We start from the raw sequence: 24,284 nt of genomic DNA, 5'->3' as shown, positions 1-24,284 counted from the left end.
TACAGAATTTGAATTGGGTGGAAAATGACAGGAGAGGAATGGACATGAAAAGGGGAAAGATGGGGATGTTATTGTGGATTCTCTAGTCCCAATTTCAATTCCGTGGAAACCAGATAATATCCACAGTGTGAAAATGTCGCCCCCACCATTGCTGCATATATTAACATTTTGTGAACTCACTTTCGCATATGGTTATGTGATTGGAGTTTGACTGCTCCATAGAGGTGGTAGACTTACAGTAAACTGCATATTCTGATCTTGAGTTTTCATATTGTGAATTGTACTCTCCTTGCTGGGATGCACCTTTGTATCATTATGTTAAATTATGTAATGCTGTTGAACATGTAACAGTTATTTTAAAATTTTAACCTAATTTATGGATTTGCTGAACCTTTCAATGGTGTAATGGTGCAGTTCGGTAGTAAGACTTAATGCTTACAATAAAAAAGGGCAAAAAGATCATTCTGACAGTGGTAGCAAGAAACATCACTGAGACACTGAAATTATTTCCCTATGCTCAGTGTAAAATGTAATAATTTTCACTTATTTTCAATAGCAATCTCTAAAGTAATATATATTGTTTTAATCTCATTTTCTGATTTTATCAGTCTGTTCTTTCCATGGATTCCAAGTAGTCTACTTTTAATATTCTTTTCGTTATGCTCGCATTGTTACATGAATAACTTACAGAGTTTAGCATTTATGTGCATCCCTTTGCTTCATACCATACTAAGTTCAGTTGACATTCTGTAGGAGAAGCCTTTATTTAATTTGCATTTTGTTTTGAAAACAGGTTCTGGATCAGGATCCTCAGAGCAGCCAACACCTGTAAATGCTGATTATGCCAACTGCAGTCCACCACGTCGTCCTTTCTCAGAGCTTGTGGATCTTCCGCAGCCCATCGAGAGTGGACCCAGTCTGGCTCCCCGTGTCATCAGAGCTCGGGGCTCTTGGGGACCAGGAGAGAATATTCCAAAGTTCGAAACACGCAGTGAGAGAGCAAGTTCATCTGAGCAGATATATGACTGTAGGGACAAGCCTCCGGTTCCACCTGCAAAGCCTCAAGGCTCAACAGCACCCACAGCAAGAAGTGTCAGACTGACCAATTTCACAGAGAAACAGTTATCGGGTATTGACGCAGGACAAATGAAGTCGTGTGAACTTCAAACGTGTGGCCGCCAGCAGGAAAGTGTTAACTACTCCACAAGGAGTGAACTCCAAAACGTGGGTAGAACTGAAAGTGATCAAAACAATGCATCAGGTACGAGCACAACAGACGATCAAAAACAACGTAATATGTTACAGAGCCAGCAAAGAGAAGAAATAAATTCCCGGCCTGCGATGTCATTTTCCAACAAAACTGCACCTTCGCTTCTATGCGAGAATCCTGAAGAGTTGAACTGTACATCTTCAAGGTTTGCGCAATCGTCCAAATCTGATAGCAGTTCAGGAATCTTAATGGACTCTGTAGGAGAAGTTCAGGAAGAAGGGAGACCCAGCCATGTAAGGGAACATAATGACAGCCTAACTTCCAACGAAAGGAAGGAAGTTGATCACTCAGAACATAGTGCTGGAGATATATCAACCTGCAATGATGCAGGCTGTTTAGGATCAGAGGAAAATCCTAATGTAAACTCTGTGACGACTGAACTGACAGAGAATTTGAGTCTGCCTTTGGAGGCCATTGTTCCTGAACATACAAATAACATAAATATAGTGGCCGTGGAATGTACTGCAACAGAACAAACTCCAGAGAACTCGGTCAGTATTCACCGTGAGTCTTCAATTCAGCAAAAAGGTCCTGGAAGGCCAGTTGATGTGGGGCAGCATAAGTCACTGAAGACTCAGACGGATGTGTTGAATGGTCCTACTACCAGTGCACACCGACAAGCTAATCCCTTAATACGGTCAGGCTCTACTTCTAGTACAGCATCAGCTGACCAGCAGCTACACTACGTATCACTCGACTTGGAGGACAGGCCCAGTGAGAGATCACAGCGCACTCAGCTTCGAGGAGAACAGCTGTATGATGGCAGTTCTTATGCTCAGATTGACTTCTCTCACAGGACTGAGTGACTGCTGTCTTATTGATTTGCTATTTGACTGTGAGACTGTTTACTGTACACCTGTTTTTTCGTATTGTAATTGTAGCAAAATGAATAAGCATTGCCAGTTATTGGGGTGGTAATGCATCCTAGGTGAACTTTGAATTGTGCATCTTGCTAGCTTTGAGGCTGTCTATTAATTTTTTATCTAGCTTTGGTACTGAAAGCATGAAGACGATTGCTGTTTGTATGGCTTGCTGCTGAAAATAATGCTTTAGTATTAATTTGCTGCAGCAATGCCTGAAATGTATACTAAGTAAGAACTACTCAAGTATCATTAGAAAATGTGGCACACGCTACAGAGCTCCTCACCCACCACTCAGGATCTTATGCCCTTTATGAATTAAGGTAGGCCTATCTTGTATGCCCACTTCCGTAAAGTCCACTGGTGGGTATTTGTCTGAGAAGTATAAATTTGGCAGCAACATATCTTTGTGGATACATATACTTGTGTCATTATCTGAACCTATATTTGCTTTTAAGTTTATTCCTAGAATAAGTGCATACCTAATTGGTACACACCATAGAGACATTCTAATGGAAAGGCAGCTGGCTCAGATTTAGCCTCCAAGTGTATGAGGGATTTTGTTTTAAAAATTTCCACTGTACATTTGATGTTTAGGAACAAGTACTTAGTACATTTTTGGCATTTTATTAGAAATGGTTTACATGTGCTATGTATGGAAAAAATGTGTATGATCGTCAGTATGTAACGTGTTATCAGAATATCAAGTACCATGAGTTGAACATGTTTTCACAAAAATTTAAAAATTGTTTCTTTACAATATTTTTATGTCTCATTCCAAAGCTGTCCCACAACAGTCTTTTGTGGTTACCTATTTAGTGACCCATCTATGAAGTGAGAAGCACTTGTATTTCTTCTTCTCCCCCTTTTTTTAAGGAAAAAACGAGAGCAAGAAAGAAATATGTTCTGTGAATTATCACCATAACATGTTGCAGAAAGCTTTTCACATCCATGGAGCAGCATGAAATGGGAGATCTGTAGTAAATACATCTTAAAATCCAGTGCTGAAGTTCAAAGCATCAACTAAAAGGATCCAAAAAAACTAGATTATTTGATTTTGTACACAAAACTGTTTGAAGCATAAGTGCAAAGTAATGATGTTGAGAATATGTGTGATGTTTGTGAACCTCTTTCTTGTCTGTCACCTTTTTCATTGCTGTTTCACATAGCTACTTAACATAAATACATATTGGTATGCTTCACTCGTAGGTGTGAAACAGCAGTATTCTTTTTCCCCCCTCATGGGAAATTCAGAACTGACTGATTACAATTGCTAATAATTTAAATATGTCCTTTATTCATAACTATTTAGTTGTCTGACTGATGAGGTTTTTCAATGGCATGAAAATGCCTTTGTGTAAGAAAACTGATTTCCTTTGTGTGTTTACCAAATATTTAGCCTTAACAACTTTTTTTACATACACATTGTTCACAAGCAGCACATCATTTCTGAAATTAACCTTTTAATACCACGAGCACCTCTCTGGATTTACATTACCAATTAACAAGTTATAATTTTTACTGTATTTTCAAGAATTTGTTTTGTTTAAAATATGTTGTCTCTAAACATTGAACATTGGGCCTCTCAATCACACATCAGTTAACACTGTAATAATATTTTTATCAAAGACCAGAGAAATGAAAACGTGGATTCATGGACCAGGATAGGTAAGAATGTTATATCTCTGAAATGTTGGACATGGACATACTGATTGCTTTAACTGTCCACGTGCCAATATAATTCAGCCTGGGTAGTGACTCCCAGCATTTGCTGCTGTGTGCTTTGGCTACAGCTGATGGCCTGCCTCAGTTGGTTGGTTCAGTGAATACCTTTTCAACAAAATTGTATTTTCACAGAGTAGTATAGATATTCAAATCCTGATACCTCCTTGTTTCCATTAAGACCATACTTGTTAATACAGCACTGTTGCAAGTGCAAAAATCACTGTTTCTATGTGATGTGTTTGACTATCTGTAGTGTACAGATAGTTGAATGGCTGCAGTGCTCGCTGGAAAGTAGTTGGGAGTAATATCAGGTGCCAGGTGCACCATGGTGCAGTATAGCTTTCATTTCTTGCTCATGCATAAGCTGACTCAGTTTCTAAAATGTGCCTTCAGTTACTCCATAGGCATAGGCCTAAAAATCATAGTGAACAAGGGGCTGGTCCCTTTGTGATTCCAGGACTTCAGTTTCCTGATAGGAGTGTGTCATTTTCCTCAAAGTTTAATATTCAAGAAGGAATCATTCCTTTCGCTGTGTATGTAGTGGTAGCCAGGGCACTAAATTTAACACACCTTTTGTAACTTTTTGTTACACCCTTTACACTTGATTTGTTGTAAAATAACAATATATTTTACTATCAAGAAGCAGGTCTGCAGTGAGCATCCATTACTCTAAGAGTGCAGCTGATTTACTAATCTAGACCAAGTGCAAGAAAATTTTTTCCATATATATACACTTTCAGTTTTGGTGACTGGTGCTTTGTTTTGAATTGTACCACATTCAAAGACTTTGCTTCTACTGGACTATTTATATACCTTGCAGGGTGTGCCTACCTGTAGTTGTATGTATATAGAGTATGAAATACTCTTCAAATGGACAGTGGTGTGTTTCTTAGTGGCCCTACAGACTGCTGACAGAGAATGACTGTAATAAGTTGCCATCAAATGGCAACATGTCAGAAGAACACAGTTCTCTTATCATTCTGCTGGGGAGAAGCCACGTCAGACGTGGCTGCGTGTGTCCCATCAGTTTCCCATGTTGCATGGGGGCGTGCTGGCACGTCTCTGGGGGGGCGGGACCCCTCCTACACTGCCCCATGTCTCCAGCCTTCTCTACTATATTTATTGTTTGTTGAACAGAAAGGAGATAGTTACGTGACATTTTATCCATTTTTGTGAGAGTTTTGATAACATTTTATGTTGTATTTATTATTGTATAGACCCAGCATTTTTACGTAATCATTATGGCATCACCATACTTACATGCAAAATACACGCATACACTTGTGCTCAGAAATAAAGACAGTTCCTATATGCCGACAAATGTAATTTGAATATATGTATATGTGTGACATGTTTTATTACTGGATATTGGATTAACGTGTTTCCTTTGTCTCTGAGGTCAAACATATTGTTATCATTTTCAGAGTGAGGTAATCAACCTACTTTTAAGTTCTTGCATTTTTCAAAATGAGTGGACTGCACATTGTAACAAGAATTTTCATATTGTCACTGTCACTCAGCAGAAAGGGGCACAGTTGTTTTAACAAACAGTTTAAGAATATGTTTGTGATTAATTTAAATTTATGACTTCTATTATTAACATGAACATCTTGAGGAATGCTGTAATTATTGATTAATAATGTTCACACTTTAGTGAGGGGAGAGCTTTGCCCCATATTTACGTGTAGCCAAATGCATAGTTTTTACATCTTTCAGGAGTCATCTCACCACTGTTACTGGCATATGATGTAATCCTATTAGAAGATATCTTAAGTTACATTTATTTTGCATCAATCGATGAATTTCATCAGTTTTTGCAACTACAATACTTTATAGCAGTTTCACTCTCTGATTAATCCAAAGGAACGGTGCTTATGATTGTAGATATTTTAGAATAAACAATTACTTGGCTCTTGCTTGAAGTAAAAATAGCTAAACGAAGCTTCCCAGATTAGTGAATTGGAAGAAATTTTCAAGTTCCTTGCTAGCTGCTTCCCTAGCTCTTATCAAAGCATAGTTTATACTAGTGATTGGAAGGTTGACAAAATCTTTCATGATGGGTAGCTATACTTTTTGCTACATGCGTAAGAGGCTGTAGCTTGAACTCAGGGAGTCATACTGCAATAAATAAATAACTTTATGATTGTGTAATGCAATGTTGTTACACACTAAAGCTTGGTGTCTGCACACTCACTACAGATGATTCAGGGGTGAAAACATTGGCTTCTCTCATGACTACGCTACATATAACTCTGTTGTGTGAAGTACTATTACAGAAGTTTTATTACTGATTTATACTAGTGTGAGTGCTGACACCATAGTTAATTCTACCATTTTAAAACTATTGTGTCTTATATGACATGCTGCTGCGTGGCAACACAAAATCGAAAATCTTATAATTAAATGTGCAGCCCACACTGTTACCACTGCCAGTTGCCCAGAGGCACTAAACTACCATGTCTTACATTGTAGGATTCTGTGAGTAACAGATGTTTTATTGTATACAGTTTGTTGATTTTACCTTATTTCATTATATGAAATAGAACTGTTCATGTTATTCCTATTTTTATGTATATTTTTTTGAGTTGTACAGATCCGTACCACTACTTGAATAAAAGTATGAGACACATTTCCTTTTATTTTTCTTCCATTCCATGCTCCAATAACTTCCTGTTGTTACCATTTGTTTAAAATTCAGATGCACACATTTTAATTTGCAATTTTAATAAGTTGAACAGATCAGCATATTCTAGTTGAATTGGCGTGAAGTTGATCCCTGACAGTTGCAGTGGGCTGGATGCAGCAGTTTTTCAGGCCTGCCTCAACCAATAATGTAATGCTATTTTGTAAATGTCTCTGTGGCATCATCTCAGTGTTGTTACAGCTCTGTAGATGGCTTCTGTTTTCGGCTGTAGTCATGATCACTTCACAGTTGAAAGCTGGGTACCGAGCTGTCAGGGATCTTCTTATCCTGTCTTGTTTATAGGACTATGCATAGATTATGTCATTTGTGGAGGAGGAGGATATTAGTGTTTAACTTCCCGTCGACAACGAGGTCATTAGAGACGGAGCGCAAGCTCGGGTGAGGGAAGGATGGGGAAGGAAATCGGCCGTGTCCTTTCAAAGGAACCATCCCGGCATTTGCCTGAAGCGATTTAGGGAAATCACGGAAAACCTAAATCAGGAAGGCCGGAGACGGGATTGAACCGTCGTCCCCCCGAATGTGAGTCCAGTGTGCTAACCACTGCGCCACCTCGCTCGGTGATGTCATTTGTGGAACACTATGACTGCAAAGATCGTGTCTTAGTTATCTACGCTACAGTGATGATTTCAAATACACTCCACGCAAAACTGGACAAGCTAGGTAAATTAACATAACATACACTGATGCGCAAAAATTAAAAAGACAAAAATAACTTTTGCAGGATATGTAGGGACAGGAAAATTTTGCAAAATGACCAGTTTTTTTTAAATAAAACAACATTAGAGATTTTTACGAGACATCATGAATTTGTAATTTTGGCATATAAAAATGTTGTAAATCCGAGGACGGAAATTTACTAATATTTGTAGCTGATAGTTATTGAATTTTTGACCTCTAATTTCCTCAAGGCTGAGATTGGTTTAGGCCGATAATCATAAACTGACTGTTTATATCTTACATTACAAACTTTGATGTGACAATGAAAATAGCTCCCAAATTAGTAAAAAGTAGATGAGTTTTGCTATTTGGGGACCAAAATAACTGATAATGGTCAAAGTAGAGAGGATATAAAATGTAGACTGGCAATGGAAAGAAAAGTGTTTCTGAAGAAGAGAAAGTTTTTAACACTTGAGTATAGATTTAAGTGTGTGGAAGTCTTTTCTGAAACTATTTGTATGGAGTGCAGCCGTGTATGGGAGTGAAATATGGACAATAAATAGTTTAGACAAGAAGAGAATAGAAGCTTTCGAAATGTGGTGCTACAGAAGAATGCTGAAGATTAGGTGGGTAGATCACATAACTAATGAGGAGATACTGAACAGAATTGGGGAGAAGAGGAATATGTGGCACAATCTGACCAAAAGAAGGGATCGGTTGGTAGGACATGTTCTGAGGCATCAAGGGATCACCAGTTTAGCATTGGAGGGCAGTGTGGAGGGTAAAAGTTGTAGGAGGAGACCAAGAGATGAATACATTCAGCAGATTCAGAAGGATGTAGTTTGCAGTAGTTAGTTGGAGATGAAGAAGCTTGCACAGGATAGAGTAACATGGAAAGCTACATCAAACCAGTCTCTGGATTGAAGACCACAACAACAACACAGTGTTAGGCAAAACAACTCTGAATGTGCAAAAAGCAACATCAAATTTGGCATAAAAGTAACACCAGATTTGGTAAAAAATAACACATTTGGGAAAAATAACAACTTTGGAAAAAAGTAACAACAAATTTCACAAAAAACAACAACAAATTTCGTAAAAAAGTTTCGAATTTGCAGAAAAAATTACTCTGTATTTGGGAAACACAACACTGACTTTGGAAGAAACTCCTACTAAAAGAAGACTAAATCTGACCAAAAGTAATAACAAATTTGATGATAGTATTACTTAATTTGCTAAAATAATAATGAGTCTGGCAAAAGAAAATAACACCAATTTTGATAAAAAATAAAACTGAATGTGTCAAAAAAAAAAAAATACTACTAAATTTAGTCATAAAATAAACAAATTTTTTTCTGTCACTAATGATGTGTCACTGTCAAGTAACAAAACAATCATGTTTGACAACGCTGAACATGTCCGGTCTGTTCAAAAAATTGCGGGACATTCATGATTTCACTTGTATGTCTGTTAGTTTTTGTTCAGTGCTGTATTGAGTAGAACATTGTGTTTTACAGTTCACGAATTTAAGAAAAACTCTACAGAGACACACCAAATGATGCAGGAAAACTACAGTGGTGAGTACTAAACTGTACTTGGTGCTATGAATGGTTCGCATGGTTTAAAAATGACCAGATGGAAGTTAAGGATGACCCTTGTTCTGGACACTTTTTGATGTCTACCGATGATGTTCGTGTCATTGGGGTACTGTACTTTTTCTCCGTGTGCATCTTTTCAGTGGTGTATTTGGTCCTGACTTCGTTTTTATAATTGACAGTGCATGGCAGCCTCGAAAAATGCAGTTATAGGAACTGTTGGAACCAGGGGATATCTGGCGAATGGACTGGCCTGTCGATTCCCCCATGTGGGATGCGCTGGAGAGAAATATTGCAACATGTTGACATGCACCAACTACCATCCAACTGTTGTCAACTGCACTCGTGGAGAAGTGGAATTCTCTACCATAAGAACTCCTTATCAGCCTTGTGGTCAACATAGGAGCATATTGCAGAGCATGCGTTGCCATCCATGATGATCTGTTAAGAACCATGGCCTGCATATTTTAATGTGCAGGGACCATCGCATTTCAGTGGCTTTAGTGTAATGTCATTCCTGTTTATCTCATTGCATATTTCTTTCTGTTACCTTCTGAACTACAATGTAGTAGATCTTTCTATGCATGGTCCAATGGGCTATGTTACTTGGCAGTGGTTTTTGTCCTTAAGTTTTGCATGCTGGTGTATTACTCAGAAAAAAATAGTATATCACAATACTCTATATCAAGTATTTGGCTCAGCTGAAAGAAAAAGAATATATGTACAGACTTATACTCAAACCCAATGATCGTGACTCTATGTAGCAGTTACTTCTGTAAAATATCTGGGAGTATGCATGCGGAACGATTTGAAGTGGAATGATCATATAAAATTAATTGTTGGTAAGGCGGGTACCAGGTTGAGATTCATTGGGAGAGTGCTTAGAAAATGTAGTCCATCAACAAAGGAGGTGGCTTACAAAACACTCGTTCAACCTATACTTGAGTATTGCTCATCAGTGTGGGATCCGTACCAGATCGGTCTGACGGAGGAGATAGAGAAGATCCAAAGAAGAGCGGCGCGTTTAGTCACAGGGTTATTTGGTAACCGTGATAGCGTTACGGAGATGTTTAATAAACTCAAGTGGCAGACTCTGCAAGAGAGGCGCTCTGCATCGCGGTGTAGCTTGCTCGCCAGGTTTCGAGAGGTTGCGTTTCTGGATGAGGTATCGAATATATTGCTTCCCCCTACTTATACCTCCCGAGGAGATCACGAATGTAAAATTAGAGAGATTAGAGCGCGCACGGAGGCTTTCAGGCAATCGTTCTTCCCGCGAACCATACGCGACTGGAACAGGAAAGGGAGGTAATGACAGTGGCACGTTAAAGTGCCCTCCGCCACACACCGTTGGGTGGCTTGCGGAGTATAAATGTAGATGTAGATGTATGTGAAACAGTCCTAAAATAACCATGTAGATGGAATGCCATACACCATGTATCAGGGATGTTGAGTCGCAGATAGGCACAACAAAAAGACCGTCAAACAAGTAAGCTTTTGGCCAAAAATGTCTTCTTTCAAACTAGACAACACACACACACACGACCACTGTCTCTGGCTGCCAAGGTCAGACTGTGAGCAGCCGTACATGATGGGAGAAGTAATCTGGGTGGTGGGGGTAAGGAGGGGGCTGGGGTGGGGAGGGAGGGGGATGATAGGGTAGTAGTTGTGGAGAATAAAGTGGCAGGGGGTGGCACTGGAAGAGGAGAGAAGTAAAAAGACTCCGGGTGCATTGATGGAATAAAGGGCTTTGTAATGCTGGAATGGAAACAGGGAAGTGGGTAGGTGGGTGAAGGACAATGAATAACATAGGTTGAGGCCAGGAGGGTTACAGGAATGTGGGATATATGCAGGCGAATGGACTGCAAACCAGAAAAGATAGTGTTGGTAGGAAGAATCCAGATGGCAAGGGCTGTGTTGGGCAGTGTGCTCAGCAACTGAGAGGCTCAGCTGTTTCTTGGCCTCAATTTGTTTTGGTGGTCATTCATGCGGACAGAGATAGCTTTGTTGGGTATCAGGCCCATGTAGAGTGCAGAACAGTGGTTGTAGCAGAGCCTGTAGATCACAACTGATTTTGATGGGATACGTGATGCTTGTGACCAGACTGTAGTAGATGGTGGTGGGAGGATGTATGGAAAGGTCTTGCATCTAGGTCTGTTACAGGGATAGGAACTATGATGGAAGGGGTTGGGAGCAGGGACTGTGTTGGGATGGCTAAGGATATTGTCCAGGTTCGGTGGGTGGGGAATCCCTCTGGGAGGGCAGAGAATGTGATTCAGTTGCTCCAGTCCTTGGTGGTACTGAGTCATGAGGGGAATGCTCCTCTATGGCTGGATGGTGGGACTTTTGGAGGTTGGGGAGGACTAGAGAGAGAAGGTATGGGATATCTGCTTCTGTTTGAGTAGTCCCTCTTGAAATACACCAAGGGTCTCACTGATGCCTTCATAGACCACCATAATTACCCTTCCAGTGATGGTAATCATGGTCTTTGAAGGCCTCAGTGAGACCCTTGGTATATTTCAAGAGAGACTGCTCTTCTTTACAGATGTGATGTGATGGCCACAGGTGACAAGGCTAGAAGAGACTTCTTGGTATGGAATGGGGGGGGGGGGGGCAGCTGTCCCAGTGGAGGTATTGCTGGTGGTAGGTTGATTTGATATGGACAAAGGTACTTATGTAACGACCTTTGAGGTGGAGGTCAACATTGAGGAAGGTGGCTTGTTGGTTTGAGGAGGACCAGGTGATGTAAATGAGGGAGAAGGTGTTGAGCTTCTGGAGGGATGTGGACAGTGTGTCCTCACCATCGACCCATATCATGAAGGTGTCATCAGTGAATCTGAACCAAGCAAGTGGTATGGGATTCTGAGTGCTTAGGAAAGACTCCTGAGACAGTGGCCATGTGTGTGTGAGTTGCACTTGCATGGATGTGTGTTTATATGTTATCTAGTTCAGAAGGAGGCTTTTTTGGCCAAAGGTTCACTTGTTTGACAGTCTTTTTGTTGTGCCTTCCTGCGACTCAACGTCTGCTCTATACAGTAAGTAGCAATCTGTCCAGTTCAAAATATTGTCATTATTCCATCCCAGACCTTCCATTGCTTGCTTTACATGGTATTTTAATCTGAGTACAAAAAACCTGCTTAAGAATTTTGTTGATGAAAGGAATAGATAAATGAATTAATTTTGTTCAGAACTTGGGTGAGACTCCTTTGAGGGTGGCATGCCAATGAATAATTAATTAGTCCAGAGGAGAAATTATTTATTTATGTATTTATTCAGGGCAGCTGTGTGTGGTATTAAATATTTAGGTAACTTAGGTTACTGTGCATGAAAATTTTGACAAGAAAATGTGTTAATGAGTAACAAAAAGGTTTTTAGAACTTATATGGTCCATGTGTAAACTGGTCACTAAAGTTAACAATGCTATGCTGAGCAGCACATTTCACAACTGGATAATGCAGTTGCCCTTGAACTCAGGCGACTCATCTTTGTGGATGGTTTGGTTTGTGGTCTCACCATGAAGAACACTGCGTAGTGGTTACAGTGAACTTAGTAAATGACATGGATTTCTCAGTGAGCTTCTCTTTAACAGGACAGGTACTGCCAGTGACAGTGCTTGAATAAGAGGTGGCCAATATCTGTGGCACTAGCTTACTTATATCAATGTCTACAATTGGGCAGGGGGTTGGGAACATAGGCTGCGTAGTGACAAACAAGGATATTCAACGTGTTGGCTCGGCAGTGGAATACTATTATGGGAGGGGGTGATGATATAATTTTTTATTTGTTCCCAATTTCGTAATGTCTGTCTTACTGAATGAGCTATGAAACAGTCCCAAATTGCTAAACTTATCAGTGACAGCTACAATATCATGTGCAATATTTTGTTTCAAGAAAATCATTTAAACAAAAAATTCTCAAACTCCTGTTGCTCTATGCACAGTTTTCATATTGCTTGGCTGCCAGTTGCCAGTCAGTTGTGAACAACAACTTGTGTCCAGCATAACTGTTGTGATTTCTGTTCTATGTTTTGTTTCTGTGTGCAGTATGTTTCTTTTGTGGGATGTGTATAGCCAACTGTCAAATTGCTTAGGAAAGTGATAATATAATTACAAGGGATGATCTAAAAGTTTCCATTTGAAGGCTGTACAGTCAGGAATTGATATGACAATTAGACAGAATTTCCATGAGCTTTGAGGCAGTTGACCCACCAACACACCAGATTGAAGGCATCGCTGTGGTAAAACACCATGTCCTGCTGTTGAGAAGACATGCCTAAGTGCCTGTGCACATCCTTGTTTGACAGGAACCATCAGCCTTTCGAGGCCTTTTCTAAGGGAACAAATGTGTGATAATTACACAGGGAGAGATGAGGACTATAGGGTGGTTGCTTGAGTGTCTCCCACTTGAGTTGGCATAACTTTTGTGATATTTGGGTATGCATTCCTGCCCAGAAGTTGGCATACATTCTGCAGTGGTGGTTTGCAATGGACTTAATGCCCCATACAAATTCCTACCTGGAATTTCCAATGTTAGGTGTTCACTCTTCCACAGCCAAGGAAAAAATGACAGCGTGTTGGTTCTGTTTGGATGCATTTGATAATAAATCGCCATGGTTCACTTTTCCACATTTACGGCACACATTTTGGAAAGACATGAATGCCACACTAATCCCCTGCCTTCGTGTCAGTGTTTATATACCATATTGGAGTCATGCTGCATTGTATATACACTTTGGCAACGCCCTCGGACAGAAACTTTTTGATTGCCCCTTATATGATCCTGCATAGCGAACTCAGTAGTTCATGTTAATGGGGAACACTTGAGCATAGGACTTCACAGAAGCTGCTATTGGAGCCATGTTGTGCTCATGCGTATTGGCAAATTGATAAGATTGCCCCTCCATTCCATGCTCAGATATCAAGCACTTTGTTATTCTGGCCCAGGTATAGGCATGTTTTTCCTAGAGAAGAAATACCTTTGTCTTTCCTTTACCTGTAAAAGACTGTCCATCCAGTTTAAGTAAATTGAAATATTTTTTTGAAAACTATGGGATATCATGCTGATTCCCACCAAAGTTTAATTACCAACACTATCATACTCGCACAGATGACCCACATGTAATCGCTAACAAGGAATATTTTTCATCTGAGGTTCTTTTGAGTCATCAGTTTTCTGACATTTGATGCGGCCCACTACGAATTCCTCTCCTGTGCCACCAATGTCATCTCAGGGTAGCACTTGCGGCCTATGTCCTCAATTATTTGCTGGATGTATTCCAGTTTCTGTCATACTCTACAGTTTTTACTCTCTACAGCTCCCTCTAGTACCATGGAAGTTATTCCCTGCTGTCTTCCCGTCGTATCATCCTGTCTCTTCTTCGTCTTGTTGTTTTCCATATATTCCTTTACTCTCTGATTCTTTGCAGTACCTCCTCAATTCTTACCATATCAGTCTACCTAATTTTCAACAATTGTCCATTACACCACATCTCAGGTGCTTCAATTATCTTCTGTTCCAATTTTACCACAGTCTTTGTTTCACTACCATATCACTGCTGTACTCCAAACGAACATTTAAAAAAATTTTATCCTCAGATTAAGGCCTATGATGGATGCTAGTATACTTTCTGTGGCCAGGAATGTCCTTTTTGCTACTGCTAGTCTGCTGTTGATGTCCTCCTTGCTCTGTCCGTCATGGGTTATTTTGCTTGCCTAGGTAGTAGAATTCCTTAAGTTCATGTAATTTGTGAGCATCAATCTTGATGTTAAATTTCAGACCGTTCTCATTTCTGCTACTTCTCATTACTTTTATCTTTCTTTGACATACTCTCAATCAATATTCTGTAATGATTACACTGTTCATTCCATTCTGGAGATTCTGTAGTTGTTCTTCACTTTCAGTGATGATAGCAATGTCATCAGCAGATCTTATCATCATCCTTTCATCTTGAATTTTAATTCCACTTTTGAACCTTTCTTTTATTTCCACCATTGCTTCTTCTGTGTATAAATTGAATAGTAAGGATGAAAGGCAAAATCCCTGTCTTGCACCCTACCTAACTGGAGCACTTCATTCATGGTCCTCCACCCTGCTATTCCTTCTTGGTTCTTGTACAAATTTTGTATTACTTGTCTCTGCCTATAGCTTACCTGTATTTTCTTTAGAATTTTGAACATCTTGCACCCCCTGACATTGCTGACAAATCCTACAAATGTGTTTTGATTTTTCTTTAGCCTTGCTTTCATTATCAACTGCAACATCAGAACTGCTTCTCTGGTGCCTTTACCTTTCCTAAAGCCAAACTGATCATCATGTAACACATCCTCAATTTTCTTTTCCATCAATCTGTATACTACTCTTGTCGGCGACTTGGACGCCTGACCTGTTAAGCTGATTGTGCAACTCTCATACTTGTCAGCTTTTACAGTTTTTGGAATTCTGTGGACTATTTTTGTCAAAAGCCAGACAGTATATTGCCAGGCTCATACATTCTACACACCAATGCGAACAATGTGAATAGTCGTTTCATTTTTTTCCAGTGATTTCAGTAATTCTGATGGAACGTTATCCATCCCTTCAGCCTATTTTGATCTTAAGTCTTCCAAAGCTCTTTTAAATTCTGATTCTAATATTGGATCCCCTGTCTCTTCTATGACTTGTTTCTTCCTCCATATCAGACAAATCATCCCCCTTATAGAGACCTTCAGCATAGTCTTTCCACCTATCCGCTCTCTCCTATGCATTTAACAGTGGAATTCTCATTGCACTCTTAATGTTAATACCCGTGTTTTTAATTTCACAGAAGGTTGTTTTGACTTTTGTATATGCTGAGTCAGTCCTTCTGACAAGCATTTCTTTTTTGTTTTCTTTACATTTTTCATGTGACTATTTTGCCTTAACTTCCCTGCACTTGTTTATTTCTTTCCTAAGCAACTTGTATTTCTGTATTCCTGAATTTCTCTGAACATTTTTGTACTTCCTTCTTTCATTGGTCAACTGAAACATTTCTTCTGTTATCCATGGCTTCTTTGCAGTTGCCTTCTTTGTACCAATGTTTTCCTTTCCAACTCCTATGATTGCCCATTTTATTTAGGGGTGTCCATTTCTCTTCAACTGAACTGCCTACTGAGCTGTTCCTTATCACAGTATCTATAGCCTTAGAGAACTTCAGGTGTACCTCTTCATTCCTCAGTAGTTACATATCCTACTTCTTTGCTTATTGATTCTTCCTGACTGGTCCTTAAAGGTAAGCCTCCTCTTCCTCACTGCTAAATTGGGATCTGAGTCTATATCTGTTCCTGGATGCACCTTACAATCCAGTATCTGAATTTGGAATCACTGCCTGGCCATGATGTAATCTAACTGAAATCTTCCTCACTACCAAATTGTGATCTGAGTCTATATATGTTCCTGGATGCGCCTTACAATCCAGTATCTGAATTTGGAATCACTGCCTGTCCATGATGTAATCTAACTGAAATCTTCCCATGTCTCCTGGTCTTTTCCAACTATACCTCCTCCTCTTGTGATTTTTGAACAGTGTATTTGCTATTACTAGCTGAAATTTATTGCAGAATTCAGTTACTCTTTCTCATCTCTCATTCGTAATAACAAGGCAATATTCTTACGTAACCTTTAATTTTCTTCTACTCCTTCCCCTACAACCACATTCCAGTCCCCATTACTATTATATTTTCACCTTCCTTTACACACCGCATTATCCATTCAGCATCCTCATATAATGAGACCCTAACAAAATAAAATGCTGGAATATTTTTGTCCACAACCACTTGCACAATAATAGCTGATCATTCTGCTCCAAGAGATTGCCAACCACCACAGCTCATTATCTGCACATCATCTTGCATACCCTTTTATGGGCTGTTTTTGCAAGAACCACATCTGGAATGGGCTTGTTCCAAGAACAGCTGCGGGAACTACTCTCAGCTTAGTATCCAAGGATAAGAGTTACTAATGGCCTGCCCTAGGTTATCTTAAAATTTCATTATGCACAAAAAATTATAGAAAAATTTGATATAGCCTTGTTGAAAAGTCACACACAAACCGTGGTTGCGTTCAACATTACAGGTTTTCACTGTCTTGGGGAAAGTAGACATTATGTGAACCATGACTTTGGTACTATTATAAGGTTTATAGTGTAAAACAACAACCAGCACAAGTAGGATTTTAAAAACATTTATTTAAATCAAATCATTACCAGCTTTGAATTTATTACAAGTATGTCTTTAGATGGCTCTTACAAATTTTCTTGCTTTCCAGTGTCAACTACAAAATGAGACCCCTGTGAGAAAGCAAGAAAATCTGTAAGAGTCTGAGGGAATAGGATATAGTTGTAGGTAAACAACTAGAATTCTCTCAGATACAGATTTATTAGCACTTCGCTTCTACACAGATACAAGTCCAGAGGCTAACTGCCGTTAGCGGCCAACATCCCCCCAAAGCCCTCTCCTCAACGATAGCACACTTATACACTGAGCAAATATTGATATTTATAGCGCTCTAGGCCACATGCCCCCCCCCCCCACCCCCCACGCAGTATGGAGTACGTCCCTGTGAATGAGGGGGGGGGGGGGGGAGGGGTGAAAAGTTAGGAAGGTAATGTACAGTTCTTCCACGTCAGGCGGAAGCGGTCGACTGGTAGGAGACCAGCGGGTGAAACCCGGTACGTCGACGGCAAAGTCAGCAAGCGGCGCCGGCAGCTGAAGACAACGTCCCATCCTGGAGTGGAGGTGTAGCAGTTTGTCAGCAGGCAGGCGGAGAATCACCTTGCCAGAAGGCCTAACAAAGGCATGTAAATTGCCACACGCAGCACTTGTGCTCAATTTAAAGCAGCACACCACACGAGTTTCTGCACTTCCTCCCTCAACATTGTCACACGTGAGTACCACACACACCGTATCGCCATCTACAACAACAGATAATATATGTATGTCATCAGGGTGTACGTGTGTTGTGAATTCTTGGGTGGCACCTGTACGAGCAATGGTAGGGAGGCAGGGAGGTGTGGGAAAGCCATGGCAGGGGGAAGCATCTGCGAAGAGGGGGTGGCAGGTGCACTGGACTGTGCAGGCAACAACCTCAGGCGATCAGCTGACAGACAAGTGAGCATGACCAAAGGCAACAAGGAGCCAGCGTGGATTGAACGGCATGACAAAGAGCTATCACACGAAGATAGTAACACAATGGTAGAATCCGAGTGGTTGGCAGTTCGACTGCGAGGGCTGTGAGGAATGAAACCTCGAAAAGATTGGCCAGTCGAATTAGATGAACGCGGAGAAGAGGCAGTGCTCGGCAGAGAAGCACGCTGTGGAGAATCAATACCCGAATGTATGCTATGAGAAGACGGATGGCCGCTCAAAGCAGGAGTGGGAGAAATAGGGGCAGAATCAGGGAGGTTCACCTGAGGCTCAATGAAAGCTGGTTTCGCTTGGTTGAGTGAGACCGTGGTTACAGAGTCTTTTATGAGGAGATCCATGTTATTCTCGGAGCATTTGATGATCTTGTAAGGACCTGTGTAGGGTGACTGAAGCGGGGCTTTGATTGAGTCATCTCTGAGAAACATGTACTCACAAGAGTCTAGCATGCGCAGTACGTACATGTGCGGAGGTGTATGAGTAGCCGGAGGTGGCAGCTGAATTTTGCTGCAGTGCAAGCGCACTCGCTCGAGAAGTGAAGGGAGTTCAGAGGGCCGTGGAAGTGGGGTGGGAGTGACTAATTCTCCAGGCAAAACCAGAGGTTGGCCATACACAAACTCGGCTACGGAACCCTTGAGGTCTTCCTTGAAAGTCGCACGAAGGGCATTGCTTCTGTACATAGTGAGTCATGGCAACGCAAGGCAGACTTTAAGGTGCGATGTCATCGCTCGATAAGCCCATTGCTTTGGGGGTGGTATGCGGAAGTATGAATTTTGACAATACCACACATTTTACATAAGTCGGAGAAAACTGAAGACTCGATAGTCGTCCCTGGTCAGTGGTGAGGTAAGCAGGTGAGCCAAATCTAGAGACCCACGAATCTAAGAATGCTTGACTTACTGTCTCAGAGGTAATGTTCGGAATAGGCACAGCCTCAGCCCACCAAGTCATCCTGTCAATATCTGTAAACAAGTAACGGAAACCCTTGGAGGGGGGCAAAGGGCCTACGAGGTCCACATGAACATGGTGAAACCAGCCTAGCGGTTGGGCAAAACAGCCAAGGGGTGGGGAAGTGTGCCTGGAAACTTTGTTCTGTTGACACAACATGCATGCCTTGGCCCAAGACTGACAGTCGCGGCACATGTCTCTCCAGACAAACCGTTCAGCTACCAGACAGGTGGAAGCTTTGACACCGGGGTGTGCTAATGTGTGTAATTTGTCAAAGACCTGGCATTGAAGGGGCTTAGGAATGAATGGCCGCACCATACCAGTCGATTCATCACACCACACTAAGTCAAATATGCCAGGGAAAGTAGAGTGTACCAGTTGGAGAGAGGAGCTGTGGTCCGAAATTAACTGCATGGTATCGGGGTCTGCCGATTGCAACTGAGATAGGTCCGTTAAGTTAATTAAGGTTGTGACAGCACCAACGTGCGAGAGAAAATCAGCAACCGCATTGTCTGCTCTTCGGATGTAGCGAATGTCATTTGTAAATTGCAAGATGTAATCGAAGTGACAAAAGTGTCATGGGGGTGGATCAGCCGCAGGATTTTTTATGGCAGGAACCAACGGCTTGTGATCAGTGAGCACATAGAAATCTCATCCCTCAACATCAGTTCTGTAGTGTCTTATGGCCTCATAAACTGCAAGTAATTCTCTGTCGAATGCTGAGTATTTCTTCTGCATGTTGTTTAGCTTTTTTGAGAAAAACTGCAGGGGGGTCGTAACATCATTGTATGTCTGACTCAGTACTGGGCCGACAGCATTGTCACTAGCGTCAGTAGTGATAAACATTGTGGCACGTGGGTGAGCAATAGTGGCAGTGGATGATGAAACACTGCCACATTTGGGGGACGTTTTTCAACCCAAACGGCATAAATTTGTATTGAAACAGCCCGAAGGGAGTGGTTATGGCAGTCTTTTCAATATCCTTCGGAGCCACAGGAATCTGATGAAATGCATGCTTAGAGTCCAAAACAGAGAAGAACTTTGCACCTGCGAGCGCATGATTGAAGTCTGCAATGTGTGGGACCGGGTATTTATCAATGATGGTGCAGGCATTTAAACGCCTATGGTCTCCGGCCATACGCCAAGTACCGTCTTTCTTTTGGTCAAACAGGATAGGACTAGCCCAGCAACCGGAAGAAGGTTCAATAATTCCCTTTTGTAATAGATCATCTAATTGTTCTTTTTCAATTTTCATAAATTCTGGCTTGAGGCGGCGTTGGTGTTGCGATATGGGCGGCCCATTGGTTAGACGTACGCGATGAACTGAGCCATTAGTGACTACTGCAATACGTGGCACGGCACGACAGTCAGATGTCTGTGAAGCGGGGCAGGTGGTGGCGGACGGGCAAAGCTGTGGCGCTGAGGGCATGGAAGTACAGGTGTGCCAACTGTTCCTAGGCTGCGTAAAGGCCGCACGCGTGTTAACATTGGCGAGGTTGGTACACTGGTTCTTGGTAGTGGGCCGTGCCGCTACAAGCGCTGTATGCACGAGTGGGTGTGACCAAACAGCAGATGGCCGTAGTTCATTGCCACGAGCTTGGGATGTTAATTGTCCATTCGGAATGCAAGGAACATGAGCACTCGGGCATACACTGTCATTACAAGACGGGGTGCTGACACAGTTTACAGAGTTCACAACATTGTCGTTAACGTGCGCAGGCATGGGAACACCACATTGGCACAGACTGATCTTGTCTGTAGCCGATGAGTTGTCTGCTTGTAGTGTCACGAGGCGTTGTTGTGTGGAGGCCAACTCGTGGTGTATGTTGCGGAGATGCAGCAACATTTCCATACGTTCCATCCGCAACTTCGACGACTTGGCACACTCCACTAGCCACTTGTTTGTCCAAGATTGCAGCTCCAAGGATAGGTTTAAACACTTCTTAGCACAGCACACGTGTTTGGTGTTAGCCTAACTGTCACTTGGTGGAGCGAAAGGAATATGTTTGTTTAGTGGGGGGTAAAACACAGTATTTTGCACAAAATCTAGTGACAACTGATAGTGCTTGAGGAAATCAATTTCGAGAATAGGTTCTTCAATTGTTGACACTAAAAACGTCCACTCCAACTTGCACTCAGGCCAAAGTTTCACTGTATATAGAGTAGAACCCGAACACTGTAGGGTAGACAAGTTCACTGCATGAAGTACTGTTTTGTGTGGTTGCACTTTATTGGTTGCTAGGCGAACTGGCAGCCAAGAGACGTCTGTGCCAGTGTCTACCAGAAAACGTACACCTGATTGTAAATCGCGAACATAGACTCGACCACACTTACTGTTGTTGTCCGAAACGGAATGCAATGTTGGATGGTGCCCGTTGTTTACATCGCAGGAGGTGGCTCTGCAGCCTACCTGCGGTTGGAGTTTGGGCAAGAACTCGGTGACTGGCATTTGTGAGCTTGCTCCCTGAATCTTGCATGGAAGAAACAATAAGGTTGGGTGGGCCTGTGCTCCTGTGGGTAGTTGCTAGGTGACTGAGTATGTGACCCAGAGTCTTCCACAGAGGCCGATGCACTGTCGTTGTGGGAAGTTGAAGGTGCAGGCAGGGCGGCTAGTTTAACAAACTTGTTATTAGCAGTACCAGACAAGGGTGTGGTGTCAGAAAGCTTCTTAGTGCAGTCACGTCCAGAATGCAGTGCACAGAGCTCACGTTGCCTGGCGGAGTATGCTCTGTCGGCGGCGCGTAAACGTTCATTTACTGGCCTATCTTCATACGCAGAGATTACAGTCTGGATAGGCAAAGGCAGCTTTTCTGTCCAGATTTCTGTGAGCGTGTCATCAGGCATAACTTGCTCATCGATGAGAAGACAGATGCACCACCACAGCTGGGACGAGACCTGTCGCCGAGACGCTCTTCGTAGATGAGCTGTTGCACATTTTCTCTTCTGGTTTCGGAGACGCGCTCCAGTATCGTCTGTTTGACCACAGCATACTTCCCTGCTAGGGGGGGGGGGGGGGTGCTTTGACTATATCGTAAATTAAATCGACACGGTCTTGAAGATGGTTCATGAGGCAGGCGAAGCGTGCATTGTCATCCAAAGCACAGACATTGAATGTTTGCTCAACCAGGTTAAACCAGAACTCCGGGTGAGCAGATTTGAAGCTTGGTAGTTTCGGCAGATTCGGCACTGCAGTCACTACAGAGGTGCACCTATTTCTTTGGACAGAAGTAGAGCATTCAGAAGATAGCGAGTCCGAATTATTGGCGGGTATCGCGAAATTCACTTGACGCCAGAGGGGCGACTGAGAAGCGACGGATTCTCGAACAGTGTGAGGATCGTAGTCAAAATGTGCATTCTCATTGACGGGGTGGCTCGGAGAGAAGCCACAAGTACTTAAGTACGCCGGTGAATGTCCGTTATGCACACTGTATTCACTCGACCGTGAGTGGTGGGGCTGGTTGTAGATGTCTGGGTAATTACTGTCCAACACAGAATTATTGACTTGATTAGGAGTAACACAAGGATACCACATATGTCCACTAGGATGCACACTCGGTGTGATATTTGCTGTTTGGCGAGCATTGAGCACCTGTTGACTAGCGGGTGCGGAAGGATACACGCGTGGCGGGAACTGATTCAAGTTTGAATTTACTACTGGATTTTCCAAAGTAGCAAAACTTCGCTCAGTGCCACGAACTGTATTGAATCGTGCATTCAACACAGGAGTAGGAATGTTCCGAACAACAGTCTGTGGAGAACACGTGGAAAGGTCTAGGCTAACGAAGCCAGAGTCAGCGACCGTTGGCGGTTGGAAGAAACTGGTGGCACTCAATGAATTCCACTGCATGTTCGGGCTGAAGGATTCCAAAGAGTCTTGCAACATGTCCACTACGACAGCAGGAGTGCTGGAGAGATGTTGCTGAAATCCGGGCGGCAGTGAGTGCTGAAAGGCCATTGTCTGAAGCTGAACAATGGCCCTCGCGATTGCGAAGAAACCCGGCGGAGTAGGCGTGTAAATAACCTTCGGGTGGTAACTCGGATGCGTATTACACAAAAAATGGGGTCACCAGTGAGGGAATAGGATATAGTTGTAGGTAAACAACTAGAATTCTCTCAGATACAGATTTATTAAGGTAAATATGTTGACAGTGTTCCTTTGAAAAGAAGTCTGAGTTTCTGTTCCATCCCTGATGACTCCGAAATTGATGGTACATTAAACACTACTCTTCTGTTCTTCCCTTTTTGTACTCAAAGCTCCAAGACTATGCTGTAGTTTGAAATGAGTAATTTTTTCTGACTACTACATGCATGACTGGCAGTATCAAGAAAATCACTCTCTTCCAGTCCTGTGCTTGAAAATGCTTCCTAATCTGCTTGAAAATGCTTCAGAATATCCCTCATTTAATTCCAAATTATGAAGGCAGGTGCTCATCACCACTCAAACAATGCTATTGTGTCTTTTAGCAAAGTAATTTCGCAAAACCAAACTATTATTAACCAGAAACTTCATATATATTCCCTTTCAGGGCAAGGCAGACTGCAAGTTCATCCAAGTACAAGCATGCTTCTCACAATCCTCATATAATAAAAGTGTAATGCAGTGCCTAGAAAATTTTAGCTTCTCAATTTACACATTACCAGGTGTGCCATGTGCTGCGCTCTTCCTCCTGCACCAGTGAAGACTGATGGCATTTTTTGTAAATGACAGAAGGGGCCCAGCTGCAGAATGAGACTTTTAATTCTGAAATAAACTCTTATGCTGTGATCACAAATACATATTCTTGTCAGAAAAATGCTGAAGCTTTTCTTTCTAGATTTCTAATAACCTTTAAGAATTTTCTGTTATAGCACAACTTTTTCATTTTGGTGTGATTTTTCAAACTGGTTTTTACATTAAATTTGGCCTGTATCTATTTTGTGAAACAGAATGTGTAGTTTTTGTGCTTGTTGTTGTGATATATCATGTTTCAAATATGTTTGATGTCTTCAGACAACTTCTGTCAGCATCAAAACTGCTGCATGTAACAGAATTAGAGAGACAATGTTGTCATTGCAGAGAATAGTCCCATTCTGCAGAGTACAGTATATTTCAAATCTCCCCACTTGAGTCTCAGGTCTTTCATATGTTCGAGACAAAATGTGCAATTTTTTGTGCTTGTTCTAATTACATGCTGTTCACCACTGCCCACAACACTTCTGTAGGCATTTTGATGACTGAATTATCCTAAGACAAGGTTGGTTACACATATAGACACTTGAAATGGAAATGAGCATGTGGCATTGTTGGCTGGGAGGCCCCATCCGGGGAAGTTCGGCTGCCGAATGCAAGTCTTATTTCAGTCGACACCACATTGGGGACTTGCGTGCCGGTGA

The 24,284-nt window shown here is 41.8% G+C and overlaps 1 protein-coding gene across 1 annotated transcript in view; it reads left to right on the top strand.

Moving 5' to 3' along the window:
- The window catches only part of LOC124775357 (insulin receptor substrate 2), a 193,003-nt gene extending 186,519 nt beyond the window's left edge, over positions 1-6,484 (top strand). Inside the window, exon 20 of the mRNA XM_047250189.1 lies at positions 794-6,484. Within this exon, the coding sequence (XP_047106145.1) occupies positions 794-2,076 (1,283 nt within the window). The 3' untranslated portion in view covers positions 2,077-6,484. The remainder of the gene's footprint in view (positions 1-793) is intronic.
- The last annotated feature ends 17,800 nt before the right edge of the window (positions 6,485-24,284 follow it).

This window comes from Schistocerca piceifrons, chromosome 2 (assembly GCF_021461385.2).
Source record: "Schistocerca piceifrons isolate TAMUIC-IGC-003096 chromosome 2, iqSchPice1.1, whole genome shotgun sequence".
Lineage (NCBI taxonomy): Eukaryota > Metazoa > Arthropoda > Insecta > Orthoptera > Acrididae > Schistocerca > Schistocerca piceifrons.
The sequence above is the reverse complement of the archived record's forward strand: the minus strand, read 5'-3'. Positions and strand labels throughout refer to the sequence as shown.